Source organism: Notolepis coatsorum (assembly GCF_963971535.1).
Source record: "Notolepis coatsorum genome assembly, chromosome: 13".
NCBI lineage: Eukaryota > Metazoa > Chordata > Actinopteri > Aulopiformes > Paralepididae > Notolepis > Notolepis coatsorum.
Window position 1 is genome coordinate 69257991 of NC_140177.1, and position 13239 is coordinate 69271229.

Consider the following 13239-nt stretch of genomic DNA (forward strand, 5'->3'; position numbering starts at 1 on the left):
TGTGGTTGACTTTATGACTGATGGACTGTAACTGAGGGGTACAATTCCCTGACTGTATTACTAGATATGATACTTACTACCACTACCTTTGTACTTAATATTCGGCCACCCAGTACACGGCATAAATATATTATCATAAACACTCTCACGTAGATGAAACGGATCCAACACAAATGTACGAAGTCGAAGTATGCGTTTATTACTACACAGCAATGGTGTGTAGAGCAAGCACTTAATCACTTAATTACATTTATGAATTGAAATAGTATGCACTTTTATGGCAAAGAGTATTCGTCGGTATATCAATAGAGAATGTCCAATCTCTGATGGCGCAGGTGGTAAATATACGACCTGGAATAGTTAAGGAATAACAGCAATGATACTTTAATGATTATATACTAGATACACTAAGGGGGGGTTAATCCGGTCGCTTGTAAGCCGACAGAAGTAGGAGGGGGGGGGGGGGGGTAGAATCCGGCTGCCTCGTCCGGCCAAGGGTATCCCAGGTGAACCCACTGTAGTGCCGTTCAATGCGCCGGCGATCCTTGGACCACAGATGAAAGCAGGTGGACTCTTTGTGGGCCGGCTCTCTCCGGTCCACGGGGGAGAGACGTGAAGCGACCTCGTCTTGCAGAGCGTCTCCTCACCTTGCGTCCTCTCCAGGGGGGGGGGTTCCAACACACGGCAGTGTCGGGGGTCTTTATCCATGGAATAATCAAAGTATACAAAGCATAATCCGTGCCTGGGAAGGCGGGCTGTCGTCGGTAGAATAATCCGGTATACAGGTCCACTCGCTCGTCGGCTCTGGGGCTCCTCGGGTGCAGCTTCACATGGGGTCAACCACCCTGGGTAAGCAGCCAGTTCTCTGCCCGAAACGATGGGGTACTGACTACGGTAGTATTCTCACCGCACGAAGCACTATATATTAACAGACTATTATTAGCTTAATAGACTACGTCCAACTCGACGATATAGTGCCAAATATGACTATTCAAATATTAATATACACGATGTCTCAATACCGATGGTAGGCGAACTTGGCCTTACTCCCACACGTGGCGTCGCGGGGAGGCTTTACGTCTGTGACTCTATTGGAGGGTAAGAAACTGGACTGAAAAGAAAGTCCTACTTTAGTAGCGCAGTATATATACGCACTATGAACAAATAGTCCCATTAGTGGTGCGGTAGTCAGATTCCTACGCGGAACTAGGACTTGTTCGTACATGTGGAGCGGTACGTTTGAACTGGGTCTGAGGGGTATGGCAGCCTGGCACCAAGGTCTCGACCAATAGTAGAATGGAGACTATTATGGGATGTTCAGTAGGCTAGAATGGATATTCAATGCATATTGTACAAGGAATATACAAGGGATATCAGGGAATATTAGAGAATATACAAATACAATTAAATATATATATATAAATAAATATATATATTCGGTTTAATCTGGCCCTTCACAACAGCCACCCCCTGAATAGGTCCCAGACCTAATCAGTTAAACAGAGACAGATTAATCGCGTTGTCTATTTACACATAAGGGTTTGCTGTAGGGGTCAGTCAACTTCACAAAGTCATAGGGTTGTAGGGTCATGGTCATCATCGATTGTGTCTGGGAGTCGAGGCAGTTCTATGAGCCTCGCCACGGGACGGGTGTAAGTGCGACCCTGGACGAGCACTTCAGCTGCTCGGACCTTGCCGTCGGCACCGGTGATCACTTTGCTTACGCGGCCGGCCGGCCACATAGCTCTGGGCAGTGATTGATCAATAATCATGACGACTGTTCCTTCTGTCAAATTGTCTCTCTCCTTTACCCACTTCTGGCGGGTCTGTAGAGACGGTAGGTAGTGCAGTAGGAAACTGTTCCAAAACTTGTCGGCTAATACTTGGCTGTACCTCCACATTCGTCGGCCGTTCGCTTCTTCAGGCCGGTACATTGTCTGGGGTAATGCAGGATCTAGCCGCCCCATCAGGAGTGTGTTGGGGGTAACTGGGTCGATATCCGCCACATCACTGGAGACATATCCGAGGGGCTTCGAGTTAAGTACTCCCTCAATCTCCGCGAAGACTCTTTCTGCTCCTGCGTGATGTACATCCTCATCGTATTTCTTTATAATCAGCTCTGTGACCTTGTGTCGGCTGTTCAATACGATCGGGTATTTAATGTCATCCGGTAGATTGGGGGCTCTGCGTAGGCGACCACCCACTCTGATGAGGGTATGAGCGTCGCTCTCGGGGGCCAGATGAATTAATCTGCTGTCGGATGGGACGGGCTTTCCTCCCTGTAGACAGGCCAATTCATCGGGGAACGAGTCTCTCTGGGCTCGCTGCAGTAGAAGCAATTCTGCTTCCTCGTAGTTAGCTGCTGACATATCAGCGGGGGACTTGCACTCCGGGTGGTACCGCAGGAATGTTCTTTGTTGTGCACTCTCTATGGACGTGCAATCGTCTATGTTAGGGTCGGTGGAGGCTACGGTGCTCAATCCACAGAACACAGAGTTCTTATTTTCCACCTCCTCTGGACTTGCTTCCCTCGGGATAGGCATGGGCCACTGTCCTTCCGGGAGTCTTAGGAATGCGGGGCCGTCACTGTAGACATTGCGACGGGTGAGGTCATCCAGGGGCATCCCCCGGGTGATGACGTCAGCTGGGTTCTGTTTTGTATCAACGTAGCGCCACTCTGTTTCTCCGGTTAACTCTTCGGTTAAGTCTTGAATCTCGGTGACTCTGACTCCCACGAAGACTTTGTACTTGCATGAGTCCGATTTGATCCAGGCGAGTACCGTCGTGGAATCTGACCACAGGATTGTTCTAGACACCGGTATGGTGAGCTCACGTTGGATGAGCGTGGCTAGGTGCGCTCCGGCTAGGGCTGCGCAGAGCTCTAGACGTGGGATAGATTGTTGCTTGCGTGGGGCTATTTTCGAGCGGGCGAGGACAAATGCTGTGTAGATCTCTCCCCCCTGGTCTTGGGCCCGTAAGTAGGCTACTGATCCGTATGCGACCTCTGAGGCGTCACTGAAGACGTGTAAGTCCATTTTACATGTCTCTGGCCTCACCGTGGGTGGGAAGTAGCTTCGGCGCATATTAACGCCTGGGAGTGAGTGGAGCTCCATCTCCCACTCTCTCCAGGTGGATGCAAGGTGTGCGGGAATGGGGTCGTCCCAGCCCTGGTCCTTGTCCCACAATGCTCGTACAATCATTTTTGCCCTGGTGGTGTACGGTAGAATACATCCTAGCGGGTCATATTGTCGGGCGAGTGTTGTGTACACACTCCGTCTGGTGGTCGGCGCCGCCGCCGGCCTTCCCTGCTCCGTAGTCAGGGGCTTGTGTCTGTAGTGAAGCGAATCTGTTTTGAATCGCCACACCAATCCCAGGGTCATCTCCTGGGCTTCTCCCGGGATTGTAGCCATCCAGGTCTCGCTGCTGGCTGCCTTGTCCTCGGAGGAGAGGCTGCGCAGTACTTGCGGATCGCTGCTGGCCCACTGCCTGAGATCAAAGCCGCCTTTGATCAATGAGGCGCGGAGTTTAATCAGGAGAGCCTCGGCTTCTTCTTGGGTTGAAAGGCTTTGTAGACAGTTGTCTACGTAGAAGCTGTTCTTTACGCTGTGTCGGACCTCTTCGTCCGCTGCTGGGTCCTCTGCTACATGTTTCTGTAGTGCAAATGTAGCACAGCAGGGGCTGCACGTCGTTCCGAAGGGGAGGACTTCCCATTGGTAGATGGCTGGGTGCTCATCTCCTGGCTTCTCTCTCCATAGGAACCGTAACAGGGGCTTGTCCGCCTCTACTAATCTCACCTGCAGGAACATTCCTTTAATGTCCCCGCTGATGGCCACCTTTTCCTGGCGGAAGCGGAGTAGAACGCCGAGTAGGGAGGGGCCGAGTGTGGGACCGGGCAGTAACTCTTTATTCAGATTTTGGGATCCGATCTGGTAGCTGCAGTTAAATACTATGCGGTCTTTACCGTTGTGATGGACCTTGTGGTGGGGCACGTACCACGATTCAGTGGTCTGGTCAGCCTCTTTAATGTCCATCTTTGTGACGTGTCCCGCTGTGATGAGCTTCTCAATCTCAGCGCGGTATACACTCTCTTGGGCGGGGTTCTTGGCTAAGCGCCGCTCCGTGTTCAGCAGGTACCGTTCTGTGGCGTCTGTCTTGGCGTGGAAAGTAGGCATTCCTTCTCGCCGCAGGAGTGGCGTGGCGTATCTCAACACGCCGTTGACCGGGACTCTCTTGGTCCCTGTCTCGAGGAGGTGAATGGCGTAAATGTCATCTTTAGAGCGAATGTCTTTCTTTCCGCTCTTAAAGGGCATTTGTTCCAAGGTCCATAGCCGCTCTACGTGTTGCAGGAGTGCGGTTTCTCCCTCTGTGACTCGGGAGTGGAGACATCTAGTGGCTGTACTTCGGTTGAGAGATTTGGCGAGCGGGCCTTGGAGAGTCCATCCCAAACGGGTCTCGACTGCTGCAGGACAGCCTCGGGGTCCGGTATGAACCCGGTCTATCGGGACAATGAGGTCTGCATGGTCGGAGCCTATCAACAGGGTCGGCATAGCATTGTCTATGAGCGGGATCGGTAACTTGCGCAGATGTGCATATTTCTCCATCAGCTTGGCGACGGGGTATGTGTACCGCGACAGTCCTATTTCTTGGCTGGTGAAAGCGTCTGTAATCTGGTACCGTCGCTCAGGCTGGCCGCTTGCTGCGATAGAGAATGAGACATTCTCGCCCTTTATCGTCTTCAAATCTCGTCTTATTGTCCGAATTGTCATTTGGGTTTCGCTTCCCCGCAGCCCTAGCTGGGCCGCAGCGGAGGCGAGCAGCAGGGTCTTCTCTGACCCGTCATCGAGGACGGCGTAAGTGTCCAGGACTTTATTCTGGTAGCTTAGTGTCACACGCACTACTTTTAGGAGTACTCGGGCTCCACTGCTGCTGGCGGGATCGATGTACATGACGCTCGCTTTGCGGCTGGATGGTGCAGGTGAAGGGCGCCGTCTGTTACTGTCGTGAAGTATGTCCAGATGGGCTCCATCGCACTTGGTGCACCTTTTCTTTAAGCGGCATTCGGCTGCCATGTGTGAGCGCGCACAGCGAAAACAGCGCTTGTTGGACTTTATCCATTGACCTGCTTCCTCCGCGTTCAGCTTGGGGAAGGAGTCACATTGCGCTAGCCAGTGTTCTTTCTCACAGTAGGGGCACACTATCTTCCACTTCTCCGTTCTGGAGGGGGTACTGTGGCTCCTGCTGCTCGGTACTGACTCCGATTGGTGCATCACAGTCACCGATCTTCTTCCATCATTTAGTCGTCTGGTTCCTTCTCTGGAGCCAGGGGTGCTCCGTCCGAATGTATCTAGCCGTAGGCTGCTGACTTCTCTCGCCAGGAAGTCTGCTAGATCGAGGAGGTTCGGTTCGGGGCCATTCGGGTCTCTGTGGTCCCTCTGCCGCCTAAAGCGCTCCTGACGAGCGGGCGGCAGCTTCTCCAGAATCCTTTCCACATTTGAGTTGGCGTAAAGTTCATGCCTCCCCTTCTCTCTTTGCGCTCCCAACATCCCTACCAGGGACTGCACTCTGATGGACAGGTCGTCCAGTGCTCGATTGTCTATTGCTGGGGGTAAGCGGTCGATGTGTCGGATCTCCTGGATCACGTAATCCCATATGCGCCCATACCTCTGGTCCAATGCTACCAGCGCTGCTGTGTATGGGGTGGTGGAAGTCGCGTAGGCGAGCGCTATATTATGTGCGCGGGGTACCTTTAAGTGCTTCAGTAGGATGGCGTATTTGTGGCGTTCATCCAATACATCCACCAACATGGTCTCCAGACACATGCGGAGTTCTGTATACTGGGCCCGGTTCTCTTGGGTGAAGTCGGGTACCATAGGCGTGCCAATGTATGACGCTGACTGTGGATACATCGGCGAGCGTTGGGGGAGAGGCCTCCTAGGCGAGTCTCCTCCCGCTCCTTGGTATGGGCTGGTACCGGCAGTGTACCATGGCCCGCTTGTCCAGGTGCTGTTCCTCGGTGCGGGTCGTGCGTCGTGCTCACCCGTGTATAGAGTCGGGGGTCTGTAGCGCAGCTCCGCGGGGGTATAGCCTGGGCTGTACCGGACCTCCTGGTCCGGTAGAGTACTGTGCTGTCTTCGGGCGTGGTTCTCCTCCTCTTCCTCTTCGTCTTCAGTTAGGTCATCCAGTGCCTGTAGTCTCTGGTTTAGCCTCTCCACAGGATATGCTGCTCCTTCCCGGTTGCTAGGTCTCGCTTGGACCGGTGGGGGGAGGTGGTCTGTGGGGGGTATAGACCTCGTCTGTTGGTCAAGTTCAGGGTTGTTTACTCGGCTAGGGGATGCCGCCCTGGAGGTGTGTCTAGACGAGTTCCTGGAGCCTCTGGCGGAGGGAGAGGGTGTTGTCCGTCTGATCAGCTGTTCTATTAGTTGCGACTGCTGTCTGTCGCGCGCTGCGTCCCGTTGAGCACCGGCTCGTTCTCGGGCCACATTCTCTTCCATCTGAATGCGTCTTATTTCTAGACGTATCTGCTCGTGTTCGCTTCGCTGCTGGATCTGCAGTCGGTCGCGTTCAGCAGCGGCGTTCAGGCTGATGAGGAAGGCCTGCTGTAGGGTCCTCTCTGCCTCGCTGGGAGAAGGCGGTTGTATAGGGGAGCCTTCCCTCGGGGTACTCCTTGCGGAGCCTTGGAGCTCTATCTCCTCGGTGCTCTCCCCGTCTTCTTCCGTGCCGAGTTCTCTCTCGGTAGCGTTGTATTCCTCCCGGGACTCATCTGGGACTACTTCTTCAGTACTGGCGGGGTGTGAAGTTATGTCTGGTTCCCACTGGTCCCCACCGTGAACTTGGTCAGTTACATTAGAGCCCGTAGGGGCCTCTATGGTCGGGGTAGTCTGGGCGTTGGGGTTAGACATACTTTTACTTTCTAGTTTTACCGCGTTTACTGTTAGTAGAAGACTAGGTTGTTGACTGACAGCGTAAGCCTCTAAGTACTGAGGGAGCCGTCGTTCGCGCTGCGGGCGTTGGTTAGGAGGATCGTTTCGTGGAGTGTTCATCATAGGCCATTTCAATATTAATAACACTATATTAATATTACACTAATTACCCTCCGGCTCGAAGGACCAATTGTAACTGAGGGGTACAATTCCCTGACTGTATTACTAGATATGATACTTACTACCACTACCTTTGTACTTAATATTCGGCCACCCAGTACACGGCATAAATATATTATCATAAACACTCTCACGTAGATGAAACGGATCCAACACAAATGTACGAAGTCGAAGTATGCGTTTATTACTACACAGCAATGGTGTGTAGAGCAAGCACTTAATCACTTAATTACATTTATGAATTGAAATAGTATGCACTTTTATGGCAAAGAGTATTCGTCGGTATATCAATAGAGAATGTCCAATCTCTGATGGCGCAGGTGGTAAATATACGACCTGGAATAGTTAAGGAATAACAGCAATGATACTTTAATGATTATATACTAGATACACTAAGGGGGGGTTAATCCGGTCGCTTGTAAGCCGACAGAAGTAGGAGGGGGGGGGGGTAGAATCCGGCTGCCTCGTCCGGCCAAGGGTATCCCAGGTGAACCCACTGTAGTGCCGTTCAATGCGCCGGCGATCCTTGGACCACAGATGAAAGCAGGTGGACTCTTTGTGGGCCGGCTCTCTCCGGTCCACGGGGGAGAGACGTGAAGCGACCTCGTCTTGCAGAGCGTCTCCTCACCTTGCGTCCTCTCCAGGGGGGGGGGGTTCCAACACACGGCAGTGTCGGGGGTCTTTATCCATGGAATAATCAAAGTATACAAAGCATAATCCGTGCCTGGGAAGGCGGGCTGTCGTCGGTAGAATAATCCGGTATACAGGTCCACTCGCTCGTCGGCTCTGGGGCTCCTCGGGTGCAGCTTCACATGGGGTCAACCACCCTGGGTAAGCAGCCAGTTTTCTGCCCGAAACGATGGGGTACTGACTACGGTAGTATTCTCACCGCACGAAGCACTATATATTAACAGACTATTATTAGCTTAATAGACTACGTCCAACTCGACGATATAGTGCCAAATATGACTATTCAAATATTAATATACACGATGTCTCAATACCGATGGTAGGCGAACTTGGCCTTACTCCCACACGTGGCGTCGCGGGGAGGCTTTACGTCTGTGACTCTATTGGAGGGTAAGAAACTGGACTGAAAAGAAAGTCCTACTTTAGTAGCGCAGTATATATACGCACTATGAACAAATAGTCCCATTAGTGGTGCGGTAGTCAGATTCCTACGCGGAACTAGGACTTGTTCGTACATGTGGAGCGGTACGTTTGAACTGGGTCTGAGGGGTATGGCAGCCTGGCACCAAGGTCTCGACCAATAGTAGAATGGAGACTATTATGGGATGTTCAGTAGGCTAGAATGGATATTCAATGCATATTGTACAAGGAATATACAAGGGATATCAGGGAATATTAGAGAATATACAAATACAATTAAATATATATATATAAATAAATATATATATTCGGTTTAATCTGGCCCTTCACAACATGGACTATAACTCGAGAACTGTCTGACTGTGTGGTTGACTTTATGACTGATGGACTATAACTCGAGAACTGTCTGACTGTGTGGTTGACTTTATGACTGATGGACTATAACTCAAGAGCTGACTGGCTGGCTGTCTGTCTGGTGAACCACACAACAGATTCAGAAAGTTACAGTCCAGATATGATTAGTGAGACGTTCTGGTACCATATGTATGATGTCATACAGCCTCTCCCTTTCATTTCTCTTCCATTCTCTCTCTCTCTTCCTCCTCTCACACATACAGAGTTTAGGTCCACATTCTTTCTATCACACATACTCTCTCCCTCCCTCACTTTCTCTCGCTCTCTCTCTTTCTCATACGTTTCTTGTGTTGACATTTTCGAACGTGTCAATAAAGGGTAGTTTATGTTCAAACTCTCTCTCTCCTCCATCCCCCTCTCCATGAGACAGAGACGGGGGCTGCTGCATGAACAAAAACATTTAGGTGGGCCAAGTTCACGTCTGGGCGGGGTTGCTGAGGGGGGCTCGAGGGGTTTGTGGGGACCAGATGTTGGGGAGGAGGGGTACGTTCACAGGAAAGGGAGTTTTGAGACGGATCCACAATTGCTGAGAGATTGAAAGGTCTTTGGGAATAAAGGTTTGGGGGGGGGGGGGGGGGACTCCCAAGGTGTCACTGTACTCCGATTTCAACTTGAGACGAGCGGTACATGGGCCACGTTGCCCTGAGACCCTGGTATTATACCCAGGGGCGATTTGGTTCTGTGGTCTGCACGGCAGATACTCAAAGATCTGGCTTGCGATCCTTCGTTGCGTATATGTCCCTGTCACTCTCCACCACGTAAATATAATGTAGTGTTAAAGTGTCTAAAGTGAGTGTTAATAAGTGAGGGTGTGCATGTGGATGTGTGTGCAATGAGTGTAGATGATGGGTTGTTACATAGAGTCATTGAGCATCCTGATGGCCTGATGGCCTAAAGGCTATGTAGGTGTTCCCATCCACCCCTTTCACTGTCACTCCCCACGTCAGGTAAAGCAGGAGTAGAGGCACGAGAGAGGAGACATGAGGTATTGCTCCGAGGAAACAGCTGCGATGCAGGAGAGGAGAAAGTCCAGCGAGGGAGGATAGAATTGTCAGAGCCAGGCCCTGTCCCGTGAGCCTGTAGCTGTTCCGCAACCGTTCCTACTTCCGGGGTAGGCCTGATTGGCCCCGACAGGCACGTGACCCGCCGCGGCCACGCCCCGCGGCAGCGCGCTACTGCTGGAGTTCGCTTCGCCTTTCACATCGCTGCCGTTGGCGAAAGCAGGATGAGAGCAGGATGAGAGGCGAGAGCGTAGATTTCGCTGTGTATCATTGATTTAATCATTTAACATTTGAAAGGCATACATTGTTGTCATACAGAAGTACAGAATACTTTTATCCAAAATGCTTCTTACTGTTACACTGTTAGAGACTGTGCAGTGCACGGCTTTAGTCTCACTCGAGTGAGGAAGACCGCTGGTCCAGCAGTCGCGCGCTACTGCTGGAGTTCGCTTCGCCTTTCACATCGCTGCCGTTGGCGAAAGCAGACAAATGAATGACTAATTCGGTCAGAAATAACGTAACTAATAACGTTAGTAAGCACTGCTTATATGCTTATTATGTCTGCGGGGTACAGTAAACGTTTCTCCCGGTACATTCTGAAGAGCACACCGCTGTATGTTGGAGAACCAGCGAGCTGTATGTGCCAGAACCAGCGGTCTTATTATGTCTGCGGGGTACAGTAAACGTTTCTCCCGGTACATTCTGAAGAGCACACCGCTGTATGTTGGAGAACCAGCGGGCTGTATGTTGGAGAACCAGCGGTCTTCCTCACTCGAGTGAGACTAAAGCCGTGCACTGCACAGTCTCTAACAGTGTAACAGTAAGAAGCATTTTGGATAAAAGTATTCTGTACTTCTGTATGACAACAATGTATGCCTTTCAAATGTTAAATGATTAAATGATACACAGCGAAATCTACGCTCTCGCCTCTCATCCTGCTCTCATCCTGCTTTCGCCAACGGCAGCGATGTGAAAGGCGAAGCGAACTCCAGCAGTAGCGCGCTTGCTCCTGGGGCTGCCGCGGGGCGTGGCCGCGGCGGGTCACGTGCCTGTCGGGGCCAATCAGGCCTACCCCGGAAGTAGGAACGGTTGCGGAACAGCTACAGGCGTCCCGTGAACCCTGACCCTTTTTCCTAGAAGACCGGAGTGTCTAGGAGCTCATCTTAATCCAATGGACCTGTCTCAAACCCTGCCCTCTTTTCTTGATCCTCCAATCACAACTGTCGCTTACCTCGGACAAACCAAGTTTGTCCGAGGTAAGCGACAGTTGTGATTGGAGGATCAAGAAAAGAGGGCAGGGTTTGAGACAGGTCCATTTGCCTCCAAAAGGGTTACAATGACATTTGGACAAAGCATGAGGGGGGTATTGCAATCACCTGTGTCTGTCTGCCTGTCAGTAACCCACGGTAACTTGTGCGTTTCTTTATCTGATTTGGCAAAATCTCCGTGGATAGGTTGAACTCATCTCAAAGAAAGGACTCAAGTAAAACTAATTTGAGTAGCACACTGGAAAAGTACTCAAGCACTTAGTGACTCTCAAAACGAAAATCAAAGACTTTATGCACCGTCCAAAATGTTGTGAATACACCTTTTTAGCAAATATTCTTATGTTACCCTTATGACTAAACATGAAACGTACTCAAGGATAATAATAAGTATAAGTAAATAAATAAAAAGGTCCTCAATTACAGTAAATAGAGTAATTGTAATGAGTAACTTTCCACCTCTGCGAACAACAACGATAATATAATGTGACCTGTGCAGTGATCCTTGATGGGTAAATCCCTTCTTCTCAGAAGCTTATAGAGATCACAGGTCCCCTCCCCCAGATAGCTGGCTGGTACGCGTAGAGACCTTCAGTGAGTGAGAGTTGTGGATTGATCTAAATTGTATGACTTTTTGGGAGAGAGAGAGAGAGAGAGAGAGAGAGAGAGAGAGAGAGAGAGAGAGAGAGAGAGAGAGAAAGAAAGAAAGGGAGAGAGAGGGGGGGTGGTCACTGAAAATGAGAATGCATGAGTGCACTAAAAAAGAGAGAAAGTGTGAGAGAATGAAAGAGGGAGAGAAGGGGTGGTGGGGGGTGTCACTGAAAGAATGTGTGAGCAAAATAAAGGAGCGTCGAGCGAGTTTGTGTGTTTATCTCTGTGTGTGTGTGAGTGGGAAAGAGAGAGCGCCAGTTCTCCGTGGGCAGAGAGAGAGAGAGAGAGAGAGAGAGAGAGAGAGAGAGAGAGAGAGAGAGAGAGAGAGAGAGAGAGAGAGAGAGAGAGAGTCACCACAGTGCTCCATGTTCCACAGGTCCAATTCACCTCTATACCACAGGATGTGGAATGGAATGTCTCCCCTAGCTGCTTGCTTCGCCTTCTCCCGCTCTCTCTCCTCTTCTCTCCTCTCCTGACCCAGCTGCTAAACACTGGCCTCAACCGAACTTTGTGTTTCCAGTCCACACACACACACACACACACGGCGGGGTTATTATAGTGTGCAGCAGCGCAGCAGCATCTATATGCTGTCCACACGCGTGACGCGCAATCCAAGGATGATATTTCCATGCAAAAGAAAAGTGCAAGTAGTAGCCTAGAAACAGCCTAGTAGTTCATATACCCCCTTCATCTTTTATTTGCCCCCCCTCTCTCTCATCTCCTCTCTTCCTCCTCCTCTCAGACGGACAGGGTTCTCTGCGCTTTGGGAGACACCACACTGTTGCGCGCTGTGCCGCTCGGGCGCAGAGGACATTCCGCAACCTCACAGCAAAACAAACATATTAATAATGACGACGCGCGGCAGACAATTCGCCCCAAGCTCCGCCAATAATAATAATAATAATAATAATAATAATAATAATAATAATAATAACACCAGAGTTTGCCTTCTCATGGATTATTACGCGCCTCTCTACCGACAAGGATAAGGTGTCTCTCTCAACTCGGCCATCTCGGGAGTTTAATTTGGAGACGGTGGTGGGTGAAAAAATGCCGTTTTGCAAGCGGACGGTGCTTCCAAAAGATGTCTGCAGACCATCAGACGCCAAGAGGCTGGTGGAGCAGCAGCAGCCGGGCGCGATCCTGCTGGGCGACTTGGTGGACGTGTGCGGCTTCACGTTGTGCTCGGTGCTCCGGCAACTCTCGGATCTGTCCCGACACTCGGTCGGCATCTTGGAGGAGCTGGAGGGCGAGCTGGTGTCCCTGTGTCGCCGCTCCTGCGCGCTGGAGGGCAAGGTGGTCAGTCTGCAGAGGCACCTCACGGCGCTGGCCAGCAAACCTCCGCCCAAAAGTAAGAAAACCCCACCACACACCGAATGATGATTATGGTTATTAATGTTGTCATTATGAAAACCCCGCCTAAAAGCACCACCCAACCACACCAAACTTCAACATGTGAATAAAACAACAACTCTGATTGATTGAAAACTTTATTAATGGGTACAGTACAGCTCAATACATACAATTGTTAAGGGGATGCAGACCAGAGAAAGACTTTCGTCTTGTTTACTTACATCAGGGTCCCCCATTTTCAATTCATCATAACATATATGACACACACGACATACAGATAGACAGTGGGCCTACTGCTACATCTATACATTTATGACATACCAGATTTGCAAATACTCTGCCACT

The 13239-nt window shown here is 50.7% G+C and overlaps 1 protein-coding gene across 1 annotated transcript; it reads left to right on the forward strand.

Moving 5' to 3' along the window:
• Nucleotides 1-12536: 12536 nt before the first annotated feature.
• Nucleotides 12537-12921, forward strand: LOC311239391 (NHS-like protein 2; the record flags this gene model as incomplete). The annotated part of the gene is made up of 1 exon (XM_084327697.1): nucleotides 12537-12921. Exon 1 carries the CDS (start codon nucleotides 12592-12594, stop codon nucleotides 12919-12921), a length of 330 nt encoding a protein of 109 aa, XP_084183823.1. The 5' UTR covers nucleotides 12537-12591.
• Nucleotides 12922-13239: the final 318 nt, after the last annotated feature.